The sequence below is a fragment of the Chaetodon auriga genome, chromosome 24 (genome assembly GCF_051107435.1).
Source record: "Chaetodon auriga isolate fChaAug3 chromosome 24, fChaAug3.hap1, whole genome shotgun sequence".
NCBI lineage: Eukaryota > Metazoa > Chordata > Actinopteri > Chaetodontiformes > Chaetodontidae > Chaetodon > Chaetodon auriga.
In genome coordinates, this window is record NC_135097.1 from 1,643,617 (window position 1) to 1,661,555 (window position 17,939).

General features: G+C 43.1%; 2 protein-coding genes across 2 annotated transcripts; both read right to left on the reverse strand.

The window, feature by feature from the left end:
* Positions 1-2,116: 2,116 nt before the first annotated feature.
* Positions 2,117-4,171, reverse strand: LOC143317428 (low affinity immunoglobulin gamma Fc region receptor III-like). The gene is made up of 4 exons (XM_076725582.1): positions 3,591-4,171; positions 3,419-3,481; positions 2,779-3,042; positions 2,117-2,550 (listed from the first exon to the last, which is right to left on the reverse strand). Exons 1-4 carry the CDS (start codon positions 3,730-3,732, stop codon positions 2,117-2,119), a joined length of 903 nt encoding a protein of 300 aa, XP_076581697.1. The 5' UTR covers positions 3,733-4,171.
* Positions 4,172-10,899: 6,728 nt separating this feature from the next.
* Positions 10,900-17,507, reverse strand: LOC143317429 (uncharacterized). The gene is made up of 13 exons (XM_076725583.1): positions 17,450-17,507; positions 17,168-17,300; positions 15,695-15,935; positions 15,315-15,471; positions 15,087-15,137; positions 14,676-14,769; positions 14,275-14,477; positions 13,718-13,849; positions 13,139-13,326; positions 12,191-12,342; positions 11,876-12,112; positions 11,580-11,736; positions 10,900-10,989 (listed from the first exon to the last, which is right to left on the reverse strand). The coding sequence occupies exons 1-13, from the start codon at positions 17,505-17,507 to the stop codon at positions 10,900-10,902; spliced, it is 1,893 nt and encodes a 630-aa protein (XP_076581698.1).
* Positions 17,508-17,939: the final 432 nt, after the last annotated feature.

Below are 17,939 nucleotides of genomic sequence, written 5' to 3' on the forward strand. Positions count from 1 at the left end.
ACCCATCCTGGTTACACACAAAAGCATTAGAATTTATAGATTCATTCATTTCCCCTTCAGCTCAGATTTTGCACCCCTCACCCTTATCCTTCATCACCCATGCTCCCCTCCATCCATAACACACATTGAGACATTCTAAATCCATATCTTATTGACGTGATCTTTGTTAGTGAAACCACAGTATTGGACAAAATTTTAATCATTATAATTTTAATCATAAAATCATATCTATACCAAATTCAGCAATCCGTCAATTGATATATCAACCTTATTTAATCATCCAACCTTCTTTTTTTGAGTATATTCCAGTGAACTCAAGTTTTTAGTGGACACTCATATTCTCAACTGTGACAGTGGTGCAGTTTTTGTTGCCCTTTAATTGTTCCACTAAACCAGTGGACTGAGAACAGAGAAACAGTGAAATGAGGCAGTGCTATGCCTAGGTATGCAAAGCTAGTCTTGTCATTGTAACTTGGTTGAGTGTGAGTCTAAACTGTAATATTAAAGGAAAGAGATTCTGGATCAGTCTCAGTCTTACCTGGGACAGATTGAAGAATAGATGACACTCTGCTCTGGTAGACGTGGTTTGGTACCTGCTCTGCCTGGCCCTGTTTTGGAAACAAATACTCATCTCTAATACGTAATATTCCAAATGTACAGTCAGATTTCATGTAACATTTTTGTTTTTCAAGATGATTTTCTTGTCTTTCAAGATGACACACAAAGTAAAACAGCAGTGAAATGTGAGAGAAAAATAATAAATGCTGTAGAAGTTACATATCGTATACCTGGAGACAATTTTAAACTGTTCCTGTTAAATGGATTTTTTTTTATACTTTTCCATCTCATAGCAACTCACAAAACCTCACAACCTCTAGTGGTTTAGACGATTAAATTAAAGCTACTGAGGACCCTTTGTTTCAGACTGTGGTTTTCTCGCATGGTTTACGACCGAGAGGATCAAATGATCACCTCCAACTGGGAAACACAGTCTTCTGCAGACTAAAAATATTTCATCAGTGTAGGTCTAATATTTAGTGGGTCTCCAATGTGTAACCTCTCAACACTAATATAACCACTGTTGCTTAGAGAAAGTTGCTGGCTGGTGAAGTCACAAAAACGTGGTGCTAAATATGTGGTTTAAATGTAGCATTTCATTTTATGTATGACAACACATGCTGCACCACAGACTTGACATAGTCTTACTCTGCACGGATGTAAATACCAGCTGACAGTGAAGTGGACATAATATAATAGAAACTACCTTCCTTCTTCCTTTGGCTTCTAACAACAGCATATGTCACGCTGTCTGGATGAACTGCATCATCACCACCTGACACTGAAACATAAAAACCCCAAAACAGACAGTTCCTCACATGCTGTTTTTTTCATTGTTGAGCTGTTTTATCACGATTAAATGTGTACACAAGGACCTAACATTGGATATAACTTTAGATATTACTGAAAACCAAATTACTAATAATTAAACTGAAAACCAAGAGGGAATTTGCTGAGTGTTCCTGTAAGATGCTAGTTATCAATGCTGTGGTCTGAAAACACTTAGAGGCCATAATCATAAATTATTACTGTTCTTTAATAATCATGAGGTATTCAAAGTTTAAATGACTATTTACATAAAAGATCATTGATTATGGAAAATTAAGACCTTCCTTCCAAAGATAACTTCCAGCATGACAATAAGATATCAGTACGATGGGAAATGGTTGATATGTCTCACCTGTGTCATGGTCACCTGTGTGTGATCCTGGTTTTGCGTTTCCAGATGAAACACAGTCCAATACAGGAGGACAGAAAAGATAAAATGTCTTAAAACACTGCAACAGAAGAGGAGCCTGAGGACAGTACAGCATGAAGAGCAGAGGAGGTGTGGAAGCAGGGAGAAGTAGATGTAAACTGAAAAGAAAAAAACTGCCGTGGATGAGGCGCAATATGTTCATTAATATTCAACCAAAATCAAGTGCTTTTGTGGAATAAACCTAACCACAGATGGGAGCCTGGACATGAACCCTGGACTCTGGTGCCAAGCCGAGAAGCTGTTCTTCGTACGTTGATCCCCCCTCAGACCTCAGCGTGGGCAGTAAATTCAGTGCTTCGTTCACTCATGAAAAAAATGCCTGTGAACATTATTCAGCCAGTGATTACCTCTGTGTTTCCCAGAGAGACGTAACCCCATCACCAGCAGCAGCAGCAGAGGCACAAATCCAACAATCCACAGCAGGAAGAGGAGATCGGGGGATTGACTGTGTGAAGGACGAGTCTCTTCCGAGCCGACTTCACTTGGATGGAAAACAGTCAGCCGGCTCTCTGGCGATTCTCCAGCTCCAGAGATTCTGCACTTGTAGAGTCCTTCATCAGACTTGGAAAAGTTTTGGATGGTCATGTTGCTTTTATACTGGGTCCCCAGATGAAAACCATCTTTGAAGAAATCAGCAATGTGTTCTGACTGACTTTTCTTGTTTCTGCAGTGAAGAATCACATCGAATCCTTCCTCCACAGGACGGGCAGTCACTTGCAGGATCACAGGGCCAGCTGAACAATGTGGTAAAAGGATGTTTTATATCGCACATTATTCTACACATGCTCATTAGAAAACATCAGCCATGCAATAAGCCGAATGAAGGTTTGGTTAAGAGTGTGAGGAATTTTGTGCAGAATAGTGATAACAGCTCCGTTCGTGTATTTTCCAGAATCTGAGATGAGCTTAGTGCGTTACTGCTTCAAATAAGCTGAAATCTCTCGATGATTTGCGAAACATACCGGTGACAGTGATGTTGACAGCACCGCTCCTTTCTCCCTCTGCATCTTCACACCAGTAGTCTCCACTGTGTCTTTCAAAGGCAAGGCCAATGGTGCATGATGGTGCTGAAGAGTTCCAGTTAGCAGAATCTGTTGGATTTATTTTGTTGGGTTTCCTCATCACTCTCCATTCAGTCAAGCCACCGAACTCTTCACAACTTAGACTGATGGACTCATATTCAAAAAACTGCAGTCTGTCTGGAGAAACACGAGGAAATGCTGCATCTGAGACACAGAGACAGAAAACAGTTCCATTAAAGACGAGGTCCAAGGGAAATATTCATCACTGACAAAAACGGGACAAGCAAGCAGCAGAGTAACACGGTTGGGGGCTCTGCTCGCGTTCAAAGGACTGTGGTTATAGTGTCTGCTCCATGATGACAGACTTCATTTAGTCTTGGTCCATAAACACTTTTGATCAGCTCAGAATCACAGTCAGCTTTATTGACCAGGGGTGTGCACACATGGAATTTGTGCTGCTCTCAAACAGTTCAGAGAAAAATGTTCCGTACAGACGATAACTGCCAAGAGTCTCACATGGCCAAGCCCTGACTGACCGACTGATGCCAGCACATTAGCTAATTAGCTTTCTTCTACTTACCAGTCTTTTCAGCAAAGTAACTGTAGTCATTTTGTGCGACCAGCAGGACCAACACGACCATCACTGGAGAGACAAATGAAGAGAGCTGTCTGTCAAATATAGTGTGCGGATATTTGTGTGCTGGCTAAATGGACCAATGAGTCACGGAGTGACCAGAAGTCTCAATACTCACACAGTCTGCTGCAGAGAGCTGTAAGGCCCATGATGCCTGGCTGCTGACTGTCAGCACCAGCTGAAGTACAGCTCAGATGTGATGCAGGTAGGAACCTCCTCTTTCGACTGTTGGGTGGAATTGCAGCTCTAGAAATATCCATGTGAGGCAGAACTGCTGTTGGGGAAATGTCACTGGTTTGATCACAATAAAGTCAGAAATGCTGACTACACTGACTGAACTGGAGAACCAGAGGGATCGACTCAGTCTGGGGACCGTGTGTGCAAGTAATAATTACAACTAAGATTAGCTACCAAATTCAGTGAACTTCTGATGTTCCTGTAATTCAAATCAAAACAAGTAATATTCATGTTAAGGTGGATTTCTCTGGAACGACATGTATATGAGTTATGACCTAGTAAATACATAAACTTTAAGGTCCCATATTATGAAAAACTCAATTTTTCTGGAATTTTCTGGTGTTATTTTGGGTCTCTGGTGCTACCACGCGCATACAAACTGCGAAATAAGGCTTTTTTTGAGTGAGATACGGATCTCTGAAAGCACCCTGCCTGCAGCCTCCAGACGAGCGGATCGCATTCGACGCCAGAAGGAGCGGGCAACCCCTCCCACCCCTGCCACCCCCAGCCCCAGCCCCAGCCCAGCCCCCCTCCAGCTCCGCCGGTGTCTGTGCTCGCTGCAGCACGCTTTGCATTCAGGTGGTACCGCAGGCTTGATGCGCTTCGGTGGTAGGCAAATTCTTTTTTGCACAATTTGCACAAAACCACGCTCTTATCTTGGACTTGGGGCAGATCTTCATCACGATAGCGCGTAGTTTAAAATTTGCTCCAAAGTTTTCGGAGATAACCGGCAGACGAGCTGCGATGGTGACGTCATCAGGTACGCTGCCGTCCCTATTGCAGAACGACCGTCCTGCGTCCTCCCGTCCTGGAGAGACTGTACTCCCAGGTCCAACTTGCTCAGTCCGAACTGCCAAGTTCGTAAGTCCGAACTCGGCGTACTTGCTATTAGCTCTGACGCGTCTTGTGCATCAGTGTGATCGGTGGACCAGGAACTCGTGCACTTACAAACGTTCCGTGTTGTCTGGAGCGCAAACTGCGATGAAATGCGTTAATTTTTTTGACGCGGTTTTTTTGTTTTTTTTTTTGTAATTAATTAATCGTAATTAACGCGTTAAAGTCCCACCCCTAGTATGTACTAATATTAGCAGAACTGTTTTCAGGTACTATGCACCTTCTAAGTGGCATGAACGAAGAAGAAGAAGAAGAAGAAGAAGAAGAAGAAGAAGAAGAAGAATGAACCCAACACATAGTTTTGATTTTCCCACATACTCATTTTATTTATTTTTTTGGTTGCTAACAATAGTAATATAATAAAAATGAAACAGCACAACTCGTATCTCAGCATCATGAAGGCCACAGTTCTGGATATTATCTTGTTGGTCAGTTAAATCACATCATGTTGAGTTATAAAAGAAGCCATTTTGTGTTTATGATTCAAAGTAAAGTTTTTCCAGCAACGTTTACAAGTGATAATAATGTCACTAAAGTTTGGTCATTATTGAAAACATTTCAGATTTCGGTTTAGTCGGTGTCCTGAGTTGCAGCTTGTATTAGAAAACCTGTGAATGTCTTTGAGAATGACAGCAGGATCCAGTCTTGTGTTGACATTGTTGGTACAGTGAGGCTGCACAGATCAGTTCTGACTGACCTGGAATCTGTAAATCATCAATGTGTTGATGCTGCGTTTGCACTGAATTCACTGTTCTCCTCAGAGATCACTTCTAAACCTTGTAGTGTCAAAGCTTCTCTTCTCAACCACGGATCAAAGTGAGCTGATGTGATGAACTGATATCATGTTACAGGCACAAGCTGACAGAAACTGCTGTCTCCAGAAAAGCATGAAAAGGTAAATATGATAAGGATTTATTAGGATTTTAAACTTATACTGTGGTGTCCACGTGAATGCCTCTTTTCTAAGAAGTGTCTTCAAGAGAACTGATCCAAAACACTCCTTTTGTTCCTCTCACACACTCGGATATGCAGACAACACTTAATCATTAAGAATCATTAGTATTTCCAAACATCATCTGATTATTGTTATTGATAGAAGCATTGATTTACTATAGAATGAATAACGTGATGATACAGATGTTGTTAACCCCAAACCTACACACACTTTCCTTCACCATATAGTTTGTGATTATGTTTTTATAGATTTCATGTTTCAGTAGATAAAAAGATGCTGTGTCTACAGTGTGTGAACCAGTGAGGAAGGCACAGCGACACATTCTGCTCAGAGACGCTCCATCAAAGATTAGCTCAGGTTTGTTATGGAGAAAAGAGTCACGCTAACATGCTCTGCTCTGATGGAAGATTCACTTTTAAAGGATCCAATCAGCAGTGTCTCCTTATCATTGTGTGAGCTAGCATGGCCTCACAGCAGCGACAAGTGAGCTAATCCTTTCACACAATCAGGCTCTGGATTAGGACGAAGTAACGTTCAGGAATCATTATGAAGGTCGACAGCCTGTCAGTCAGTCCGAGTCACCGTGGAGACAAGCTGAGAAGACAAGCAGACCAAACTGTGAGTGATGTCTTTTCTGCAAACCTGCATCCTGACTGAAACCAACAGGTGTGACTCTTCAACTCTCTTCATTCTGTTGTTTGTGATGAGTCTGAAAGCTGAGCAGGAAAACCTCCCTGTCCTCTCGTCACACTCACTTTTTACTTTCAGCATCAGGTCATCAAACATCACTCATGTCATGGTTCTTCCTTCTTCTTCCATTCACTAATGAGCTCCAGTAATCCCATGTCTCCCACACTAACAGGCAGGATACTGAGGTACAACCGACCAGTCTGATGTGTGTTAAAGTGTTTGTGGTTGTTCTGTAGCAGGCTGGTATTGATTTCAGGGAATGAAGCTAAACACACTTTCATTTCAGCCAAGTGCACAGACGACCTATACGGGCTTTGGCACTGAAGTACTGGCACAGCAGTACTTGTGTGTCCTGCTACCTTCAGGTGGCTGCAGGGTTTAATCAACTGATGGAGAAACTTTTGACACACTTTCACAGTCTAAAGCAGCTGTACTCAACACACACTGAGTGATTCAGTGTGTGTTGAGTACAGCTGCTTTAGACTGTCTGGGCTTGTGATTTCCCATCTTGTTTTCTGTGTTTATTTTAATATTCCTTAAACTTGAAAGTTTTAATTTTTGGCTGAATTGGACATCTAAATACATATTTAATGGACAAATATTTAAAAGTTGTGGATGACCTTTGCAACCTCTGATATTTCACGGACACACTCTGCTCTGGCCTATTGACAGAAAAAGCCTGCTGGCAGCTAAAGCTAACTAACTAGCACCAAGATGCCTCCTTTCTCCACAGATGACCTCTACAAACTTTGCAGCAGGTTGCAGTGTTGGAAACTAAAGTTCAGCATCTGGAAATAAACGCAGAAGTGAAGAGGCCTTTTAGAAATGACAGCACTTTTCTGACTCAAAACAGCGGGCTGGAGAATGCTAACATCCAGTTAATTAGCCCTGATACAGCTCCCACAAAACTAAAGGGCTGTGTACCGGGTAATAAATCTGCCAGTATTAGTCCTCCCTGGAACGCTCTCGGGGCAAAGCCCAAGAGTAAATCAGCTGATATGGGGAGACGTCCAACAGGTAGAACCCAGCGCCCAGAGATCTGTGATGCGACAGGCTGGCCTGCGTTATCATCCTCCTCAACACCTGTGCAGAGTAAGACACAGCCGTGTCTACTGCAGGACCCTGGATCTCTAACTGAAAACCTGGATAACTCCTCGGACTCACAGAGAAGGGTAAGGCCTGACAGGAAGTCAGAAGCTCGAAAGCTACAAGGAAAGCTACTGACTGGTCCTGAGACTCTGGTTGTTGGTGATTCTGCTATTAAAGATGTGGGAAGCATGTACAGCAGAAACGCATAAATGTTGTGCTTTCCTGATGATACAGTCTCCAACATGACCGACAGAATCCTCAGTCTTGTTGCAGAAATTCCAACTTTGAAATACCTTGTACTGCACACAGGGGCAAATGATATTGCGAAACGACAATCTGAAGTGCTCAAACGAGATTTAGATAAACTGCTAAATGCAGTGAGCTCTCTGAATGCTGAGGTCTTCTTCAGTGGGCCTTTACCACCAGTCAGAGGAGGAGGAGAGAGATTCAGCAGATTATTGGCAGTAAACAGATGGCGTTCAACTGCATGTGATGTCCACTCAGTGCATTTTATTGACAATTTTAACTTTTTCTGGGACTGCAGACATTTTTTCAAAGGAGACGGACTTTCCCTAAACAAGTCAGGAGTAAAACTTTTTGCCTCCAACCTATCTTTCTTCCTGCGTAACACTGTTCCCACTCCCAAGGACAAGAGACAAGAGGAATCCAAACAAAAGCAGCAAACACCAAAACATGAAGGAGAACCAACTCTCCCCCCGCCTGTATGCTCTAACCATGAAGGATGCCAGAGCAAAAAGGGGGATGCCTCATGTCCTCCACCAGGGGCCACTGCTCGTGAGGATTCACTGACTCCAACCACTAAAACTCCACCTAGGTCACCATCTCCAACTGCCCAAGTTCCATCTAGCTCATCATCTTCACTGGGTATCCCATCACCCTCCTCACGCCTGCTGGAGTTTACTGACCAAATGAACAAACTTGTCAGCGCGGGTATCAGACTTACCCCTCGCCCATCTGGGATCCTGTCCCCCCAAATTCCACCCCGCCCCCTACAACCACCCTGTCCCCCTCCACCACCACAGCGCCGACGGGCACCACCTCCACCCCCTCCACGGCTTGATCCGAACCTACTCCAGTCCCCTAGTAAGAGCCCATGCTGGACTTTATAGCACATTTAATTTAGCCCTTTTAAATGTTAGGTCTTTGGCAGGCAAATCATTCTTAATCAATGACTTTATCATCAAGCACAAGCTTGATTTTATGTTTTTAACTGAAACTTCGTTAGGACAAGATAACAGCGCTGCAGTTCTCAATGAGTCAGCCCCTCCGAATTTCAGGTTCATAAGTGAAGTAAGAATGCATAAGAGAGGAGGTGGAGTCGCCATTTTGTTTAATGATAGCATTCAATGCAAGAGAGTCTCTTATGGTCAGTTTGAATCTTTTGAATATGTTGCCATTCAATCAAAGTCTCCCTGTCGATCAGTCTCCGTAACCATCTACAAGCCTCCAAAATACAATGCAAAGTTTTCCGATGAGTTTCCAATCTACTGTCTGTTGTTTGTATTGATTTTGACTGTGTTGTGTTAGTGGGTGACTTCAACATTCATGTTGATAATCTCAAAGATGGATGTGCTAAAGAACTTTTAAACATCCTGGATCATTTTGGCCTATCTCAGCACGTAACACATTCAACACATAACAAAGGGCATATATTAGATTTGGTTATTTCCAAAGGGCTCAATATCTCTGAGGTTGTGGTGATGGATGTTGCTCTTTCTGATCATTACTGTGTGTCATTTAAAATGGAACAGAGGTAATCAAAAAGCGTTATATTAATATAACGATAACACCTGTGCAGTCTTCACTCAGTGTTTTACACCATCACCAACACTGCCCTCAGCTTCAACTGATGACCTTGTAAATAGTTTCAGTTCCAAAATTATGGCTATTATTGACTCCATCGCCCCAGTTAAGACAAAAGTTTTATCAGGAAGGAAAAAGACACCTTGGAGAAACACCACACTGGTCAAAGTCCAGAAAAGAGTCTGCAGACAGGCAGAGCGCAGGTGGTGAAAAACTAAACTCCAGGTTCATTATGAGATTTACAAAAACAGTCTCCACACCTATAACCATGAACTAAAGAAGGCCAGGCAAGCATTCTTCTCAGAGATTATCAACAGAAACTGTAATAATGCCTGCACTTTGTTTTCTGTTGTGGATAGACTGACAAACCCCACAGCATCAGTCCCTCCCGAGCTGCTATCCAACAAGTCATGCAATGAATTTGCAGCCTTTTTTCAGATAAAATTTCAAGGATAAGACAAACAGTGTGCAGCTCCAGCTCAGGCAAAATGATAAGTCCATCTGTGCCTTCTTGCTCTACAGTTAATCTAGCACATTTTAACCTTCTAGATCATACAAGGCTGACAGAAACTGTATCACAGTTAAAATCCACAACATGCTGCCTTGATACTCTGCCAACAAACTTTTTTAAAAATGTCTTTAATTGCATAGCTCCAGATGTGTTGCAGATTATAAATAATTCTCTTCAGTCTGGTCACTTTCCCCAGGCCTTGAAAACTGCAGTAATAAAACCTCTCCTAAAAAAGACTAATCTGGATGCTTCAGCGATAAGTAACTACAGGCCAATATCAAATCTTCCCTTTCTAGGAAAAATTATTGAAAGGGTTGTTTTTCAACAAACGCATGCTTTCATGATGCAGAGCAATCTTTTTAATGCATTTCAGTCTGGATTTCGTCCACACCACAGCACTGAGACTGTACTTATCAAAGTTTTAAATGACATACATCTGAATAATGATGCTTCCAAAACCTCAGTCTTAGTATTATTAGATCTCAGTGCTGCCTTTGATACAGTTGATCAGGACCTACTTCTTGACAGACTGGAAAAGTGGGTGGGACTTACTGGCACTGTACTACACTGGTTCAAATCTTACTTACAAGATAGAGACTACTTTGTGTCTATTGGTGAGCATGTGTCTGAACGACAGAAGATGATGTGTGGGGTGCCACAAGGGTCCATTCTCAGACCACTTCCTTTCAATATCTACATGTTGCCCCTAGCTCAGATCATGGAGCATCATAATATTTCTTATCATATTTACACCGATGATACACAACTTTATATTTCTGTGTCATCACATGACCACAGTCCCTGTCTTTCACTGAGTGACTGTATTCATCAAATCAATGAGTGGATGTGCCAGAATTTTCTTCAGCTTAATGCAGATAAGACAGAAGTGATTGTATTTGGCCCCAAAAATGAAAGGTCAAAGATCAGTGCTCACCTTAATTCCATGTCACTGACAACAACAGATAAAGCCAGAAATCTTGGTGTAATTATTGATTCTGACCTGAATTTTAACAACAATTTAAAGCTCATTACTAAATCAGCGCACTGACACCTGAAAAATATAACCAGAAGTAAGGGATGTCTCTCCAAAGAAGACATGGAAAAACTTGTTCATGAATTCATTTTCGGTAGGTTGGACTATTGCAACGGAGTCTTTACTGGCCTAAACAAAAAAAAAAACTTACATACAAATACAAATAAATTTGCCATTGCCATTGTCTTACCTAATTAGTGAAGGGTCATGGTGATCAAGGCCGGGGCTTCCTCTAAATATTTGGACCCAGCAGATCTGCGTCTCCGACGACTTCCACTGCAATCCTGGAAGTTAAAGACAGAGAGATGAAGTGCAGACTTCAGAAGACCAACACTGATCCATTCATGCTGGACTGTTGCTGATGGATGATGGCAACATCTCACCCTCTGTATCCTTCAGTTTGATTGTTTACATGTTGAATAATGAGAAAAAAAGTGCTCCTTCATTCAGCCTTTACATTTGTTATTGTAATAAGAGAAAATATCTAGAAATCTCATGTAAAGTAAATGTAAATACACACAGTTAAAGGCTCCATTCTGATTTCTAAATCTGGGAATATTTGAACTTCATACAAGAACTAAACCATGTTGCCGCAGCGCCACCTGGAGGCAAAATGCCATCAAATGTTTCTGGCTGATCTAAATGTATTTTCAGCTGCACAGTGTTCAAGAGTGATGCAGCTCATGTCAAACAGATCAGGACCAGAGGAGTGAACAAAGAAAGTCTTCGGTGAAGGTGATGGAAGCTCAGCAGCAGTCTGACACATCTGTAACTGCTTTTCATAAGGATTTGTGGGGCTTCGGGTTCGGGCCTGTTTTCCAGCGATGAGCTGCCGGTTTCATCAGTGTGTGTGTGGTGTGTTTGGGGGGCGTACCGGGACGCAGGCCTGGTTGAGGTTGGCACACAGGTTGACATTACAGTACATAGAGACCTCAGAAGAACTCCTGGAGAACTGGAACATGTCGAAGGAGAAGTGGCTGGACGTTCCCTCTCCGTTTACCTCCACATTCACTGTCTGGTCATTCGCACAGCTGCTCACAAACGAGAACACACTCATCACGTCAGAGCACACTTTGTTTTCAGGACTCAAAAACACACTTATTAACGAGTCCCTGCTTCTGATTCTTTTGGAACAGCAGCGAGCAGCAACCACCTCTGTGTTCATCTCACCCATCTTTGATCAGGTTGTATGTCTGAGTCCCAGCCTGGTTGATTACCCAGCAGGAGTCGGTCACCAGGGCAACCAAACCGTCATCCAGCTCGTCACCCTCCAGCACCACCCAGATCTTCTGGTTCAGCTGGACTTCGGTGTTGGAGTGCACAGTTTTTGTGAGGTCGCTGTCAGTGTAGGCTTTCATGGTCACAGTGTAATTCCAAGTTCCAGATATGATCTTCTGGATCACAGAGCTGCAGAGAACACACACACTTCAGCTGTCTTATACTCACAAACCTTTTCACAACACAAAGATAACAGCCTCCACTCACCTGTCTTTGACTTTGAAGGTCACAGGGTTGACATCTGGCTGAGTATAGTAGCAGGAGAAGTCGATGTAGATTTGGTCCTGGTGAGTGATGTTGTCAGAGGAGCTGTTGTTACCTGTGATGGTGTTCGTGTAGATCAGTAGGCTGTTGTTGGCCTGCAGGGTGATGGAGATTCATGATGTTGTTATGGCACAAGTTCCTCACAAATTCATCACAACTCTTTACATTCATTTCATTCAGTTTTTAGCTTCACTTCACTGGCTACCCGTCCATTTTAGAATTCATTTTAAAATTCTTTTATTTGCTTTTAAAGCCCAAAATGGCCTTGCCCCAGTGTACCTCTCTGAGCTTCTGCACCCTTACGCACCGACTCGATCCCTCAGGTCAGCTGACCAGCTGCTCCTGAGGGTTCCCAAAACAAGGCGGAAGCTCAGAGGGGACCGAGCGTTTGCTACTGCCGCCCATAAGCTTTGGAATGAACTGCCGCTGCACATCAGGCAGTCCTCTTCCGTGGCCACTTTTAAATCTCTTCTTAAAACGCACCTCTTTTCCTTGGCTTTTAACACCACCTAGATTGCTTATTTTATGTGCACAGGTTTTTTACCCTTTATTTATTACGTTTTCTGTTTTAATGTCTATTTTATTGTTTATTTTATTGTTTATCTTTTTAATGTACAGCACTTTGGAAACCTTGAGTTTATTTAAACTGTGCTTTATAAATAAAGATGGATTGGATTGGATTGGATTCAGCCTTAAAATATGACATTTGTGAGGTGTTGACTGGCTAGAATAAGCTTCATAGATGACCATCATCACTAGAAACCAAGGAGGTCAGAGCTGAAGCCCAACCCACAGAAAGATCCCGAACTGGAGGAGAGCAGGAGAAGCTCAGCAGAGAGCTTGAAGACATTTGGCTGCTTGTTGAGAGGAAAGACGTGATGGAGAACCCACCGTGACCTCCGTCCCACAGGGGTCGCTGCTGTTGTAGCTGTAGGTCACCATGTGGTCAACCTCATCCATCTGACCTGTGCAGGTGGGGTCATTGAGGTGTAAGGTTGTGTAGTCGATGCCTTTCTCCTCCAGGAGACACCCGACCAGAGTAACTGAAGCTGAGTTCTCCTCGCAGACCGTCAGGTCACCTGAACGTCCAGCAGGACAGATGAGGGAGACAAATACATGACCATGTTAGAGAGGACAGACCGGACAGACACTTACACCATGAGGGACAAAAACAAGTCAAACCATTCAATCCTGCTTTAGTGACCTTTGTCAGTTCTTTCATTTGGAACCAAAGTACCAGTTTTTGTGGTTTGATACCATCAGAGTGAAAAAGAAGAGCTGAGTTAATGAAGTCTCATCTGTGCTCCTGATAACAAACATTCAGTCAAACTGAGTGCTGAAGGTCAGTTATCATCAGCTCCACAACAGCTCAGCTGTGTGAAACAAGTCTCCCTGTGAGAAAACCCTCCATCCTCTGAGGATCAGGACTCTGCACCAGTCAGTCATGGTGTCGTGTTGCAGCTGTCGTACCCAAAGTGTCATTGGATTTGTACGGGAAGGCAAAAACGGCCCGACAGAAGCAGCCGATTTCACCACCGATGGTCTCTGCACAGAACTCATGATCACTGCAGATCCTTCCCTGACAGAAGGGCTGAGGGGAGGCTGAAAGAGAGACAGAGAGACACATGTAAAGAATAATGACACAAACTGCAATGATGAAACAGCACTAAAAAAAAACACAGTTCAGTGGAGATGCTGACTGTTTTTAATGCAGATGACCTGCTGATTCTGTCACAAACACACAAGGACTGCAACAGCAATCAATCAATTCTCCACAACTACTGTGAAAACTGGGCTCTGAAAGTTTAACTGAAAAACGAGACAAAGATTTTTTCAGGTCAGACATTTGTTGTCTTTCTCTTTGATTTTTATATTCTGCAATACACAGATTTAGTCTGATTTCCTCTTCTGAGTATTTCAGTTTGAATTAAAGTTGAACAAGTTGACATTTACATTTAGATTCTGTTATTCAAAACGACATATTGATAAAGCTTCACTGAATTGATGTGAAGTGAGAGAAGTCTTACAGCAGTCGGTCATTGACCTCCAGCTGTCCACTGTGTCGTTGATGCGCAGGCTGCAGTGTCTGGCGTAGGCATCCAGGAACTGACAGTCGAGACCGTCCACAGCAGGGTATTTGCACAAAGTGTCGATGCAGGCGTCTATGTAGGGGGTTGGATCGATGTGGTTGTGACAGCTGGTGAAGACCGTGTCATTCAGGAAATTACAGCTGTTCCACAGATGTGAAGAGACAGAAAGAGAGATGAAGGATGACGTCCAATCAGTGCTGAGTTACAGGTGGATCATCTGAGTTCAGGTGTGTTTATCTTCCATCCCTCCTCACATCACATGACATGAAACATGTGATGTAACATGACATTTAGCACACATGAAAGTATAATACAGAGAGTTTGTTTCATCTGCTTACTGTTCAGTCATCGTGGTGCAGTTGATCGAACTGTCAGCAGTGTCATTGTACAGCACCTCACAGCTAGGGGGCGACACACAACACAAAGTCAGGACTGATACCCTGCTCGCACTTGTTCAGATGCACACAAACACACTTTCTGAGTGTTATAGATTCATATGAGCTTTGTATCTTTGCTTCAGTCCACAAGTCAAAGGAACCGTTCATCTTTTTTTAAGAAATGTCCAGATAATTTAAAATTCAAGTTGTGGAAATGGTCATTGTTGTGAGATGAACAGAATCAAGCAAAACATAAAAACTGACATTCCAGACAAGTTAAGGTGTGTTAGGGGCTGAATTTCAAAAACAAAGTACAACGTTCATTCAAACACTGATCAATGTCTTACTCGAGGGTACTGTTCCTCTGATCACTCACAGATGTGGAGTCAGCACACAAACCATCAAGTAGTGAATCACTAAGTCCTGGAGAAGTGCAAGACAGAATATGGGTCAGATCAGTATCAACGTTCAAACTGGATGAATATGGCAACTCGCCAAAATACAGCTTAGTTCACATTCCTCATGTGTCAAACGAGTGCTGGACACCACAATTGGTCGTTGTATCCTGTGTGGTGAGTGGTAGGATTTTAGTTTCTGTACCTTTAAGGAAGATCTGTGCAGTGTTGCCATCAAAGAAAACAGAAACAGTGCTGCTGCCGATTGTCTTCACAGCAGTGACTCCAGTTTGGTCCTCAGAGACCTCCACACCGTTTGACAGCACAGTCGAGCCGTTGATGGTCTGCATTGTGTTTCCCAGCTGCATCACAGCAGAGAGACAACGTGGAGGAAACACAGGTTCAATCATCACAAACACACACAAACAGGCTGTTTTCACTGCAACAACCACCGAGTTCACCAGTATTAAAATAAGTGCTTCTCATGTCCCTGAGAAGAAAGATGAGAGCTGACACAGCAGAGGATGAGACGAGGATTTGGGATCAAAGTCCACACTGACTTGACTGTGGCTGTAGGTAGCTTACCTTAACTATCCCCCCTTGTTCCAGGTGAACATCTTCTTCTCCGTCCAGTTGCAGTGTCACACTGTCCAAAAAGCTCACATCTCTACGACGGCGTTCCCGGAAATACCCCACCACAGTGAGGTCAGGGACTGACGAACTCGTCAGCAGAGTGTACGCACACCGATCCTGGACCGTGTTAAGATCACCGTAAATGCCGATGACAGCGGGGCCGGTCACAGTGCAGATGGGGTTAAGAATGCAGCTGATAGAGGCACAGAAGGACAGAAACAACAAACACCATCAGCAGGAGCTGCCGAGGAGTGAGGTCTTCATGTGTTCATGTTCATGTCGTCATTGAGGCATTTATCTACATAATATTTGATTGTAATGTTTTCACAGGCCTGGCTCACGTCAGCCAACAGCAGTGACTTTGGCTGATTCCCTGGACCAGTATTCCAGGGAAATGTCTTCCTGTTGTTATGGAACTTTCTCCAGTATCACACTGCACTACCATTTGATTTCAGTATCAACATCACAGTTAATGAAAACTGTGCTGTGATCAAACCTCAAGTCCTGATGCAGATCAAGTGCCAGCTGCTTTTTGTGACGACCATGTTCAGTCTGCCTGCCTGTGTCTCACTCCGCTCTCTCTCGCTTGCAGTTACTGAAGTTGGCTGGTAGGCGGAGCTGGGAGGGAGTGCTTGCTGGAACCCGCCGTTCTGGGTTGGACTTGCAGAGGTTATAAAGGACCGCCCTTTTGGTCACACTCCCTCTCCCAGCTGGGCCTGCTGCAGCCTCTTCAGTCTGTTTCCTTTTGTTTGGTGTGCTGCACCTCACAACACACCTTACCCCATGTTTCACCCATCCATACACTCCTAACATGACTGATACCCTTCCTACTTACACATGCCATCAGTTATTTACTTTTGCTCATTTGTTTGAGTTAAATAAATTAACTTTTGATGGATATGTCTGTGTGTGGCCTCCCCTTTGTTGCTGGCCTTGAGTCAGGTGGTAACAACTGGCTGGGGGTCCAGCAGCATTTTGCCATGGTCTCAGAATAGTCTGCCTTTAGTGGCAAAGTGCAGTGATGACTGAGTTTTCGAGGCCTGAGCTTTACTATCAGACTAATTCCTCTTGAGGCACAAAGTGGTATTACAAGATGGGATGGACCGAGGCTAGATGGTTAGCATAATTCAGTAGATATGTCTGAAACACAACACATAGATGTTTCTGCTGTCACTTTTCTCTCACAGGTATCAGCCTCATTGTTTATCTCTTTGCTCCTATCAGAGCTGCATTTGAGCTGAATTGAGTTACTGCTGATGAAAACCCAACATTTCCTTCTGCTGCTGCTTCACATTAAAAGCTTCCTGCTGTCAAATCTGAACAGACAGCGTAAGGCCCCGAATAAATAATGTTTTTAAAAAAGTCCTCATCAAGTTCCTGTATCATCACAGCTCTTTCTTGAAAACATGAAGCTCACATAAATACCTGTTGTTGCCATAGCAATGCTCCATGGAGCCACATAAATCATTCTGCTGGATGGTTGCGTAATTATCACAGTATTCAGTGGAGCAGGTGTCTGGATCAGAACTGACCTCGTCATTATAAGAATACACAACACCTGCAACGTGAAGAATCAGGTTAAAATGTCATCGTTCACTTTTCAGTTTACAGACTGTCAGCAAAAACAAAAGACAGCAACAAATTAATGTAAGAGTTTAGTTTTTAAGGGTGTCAAAACAGATTTATGGATCCAGTGGATTTCCCAACCTGACTGTCTGCATCCGCTGACGTCTTCGTAGGCAGGACCCGCGTTAGTCAAAGTCATTGTCTTGACTGAGCTACCATTGACCGTAACGTCAAAGTTCTAGACCACAACAAACAAACCAATGTTACGATCACAGAGCAGAGATGATGAATTCATACATGATTAAAACAGACTAAACAATGACACTGTCTTGTCCACTTGTCAAACTAAACATGACGTGTTGTCTTATCTTTGTTCAACTGCACAGTAAAAAGTAACTGAACAGATTTCTTCAAGTATTTTTGGCTCCATGTTTGTCTTCATGTGAATAACTGACAGTAGAAATGAGATGTGGTTGATCTGAGACAAAGGTCCTGGTCTGGACTCAAACTGGGGATGCTGCGTTCACATGGTTGCATGGACGCTGTGTGGAGTTTGGATGTGATTATAGCATCTTGAAATGATTCTGTATCAGACATTTTAAAATAAATAAAACAATTCTGATGAAAACTG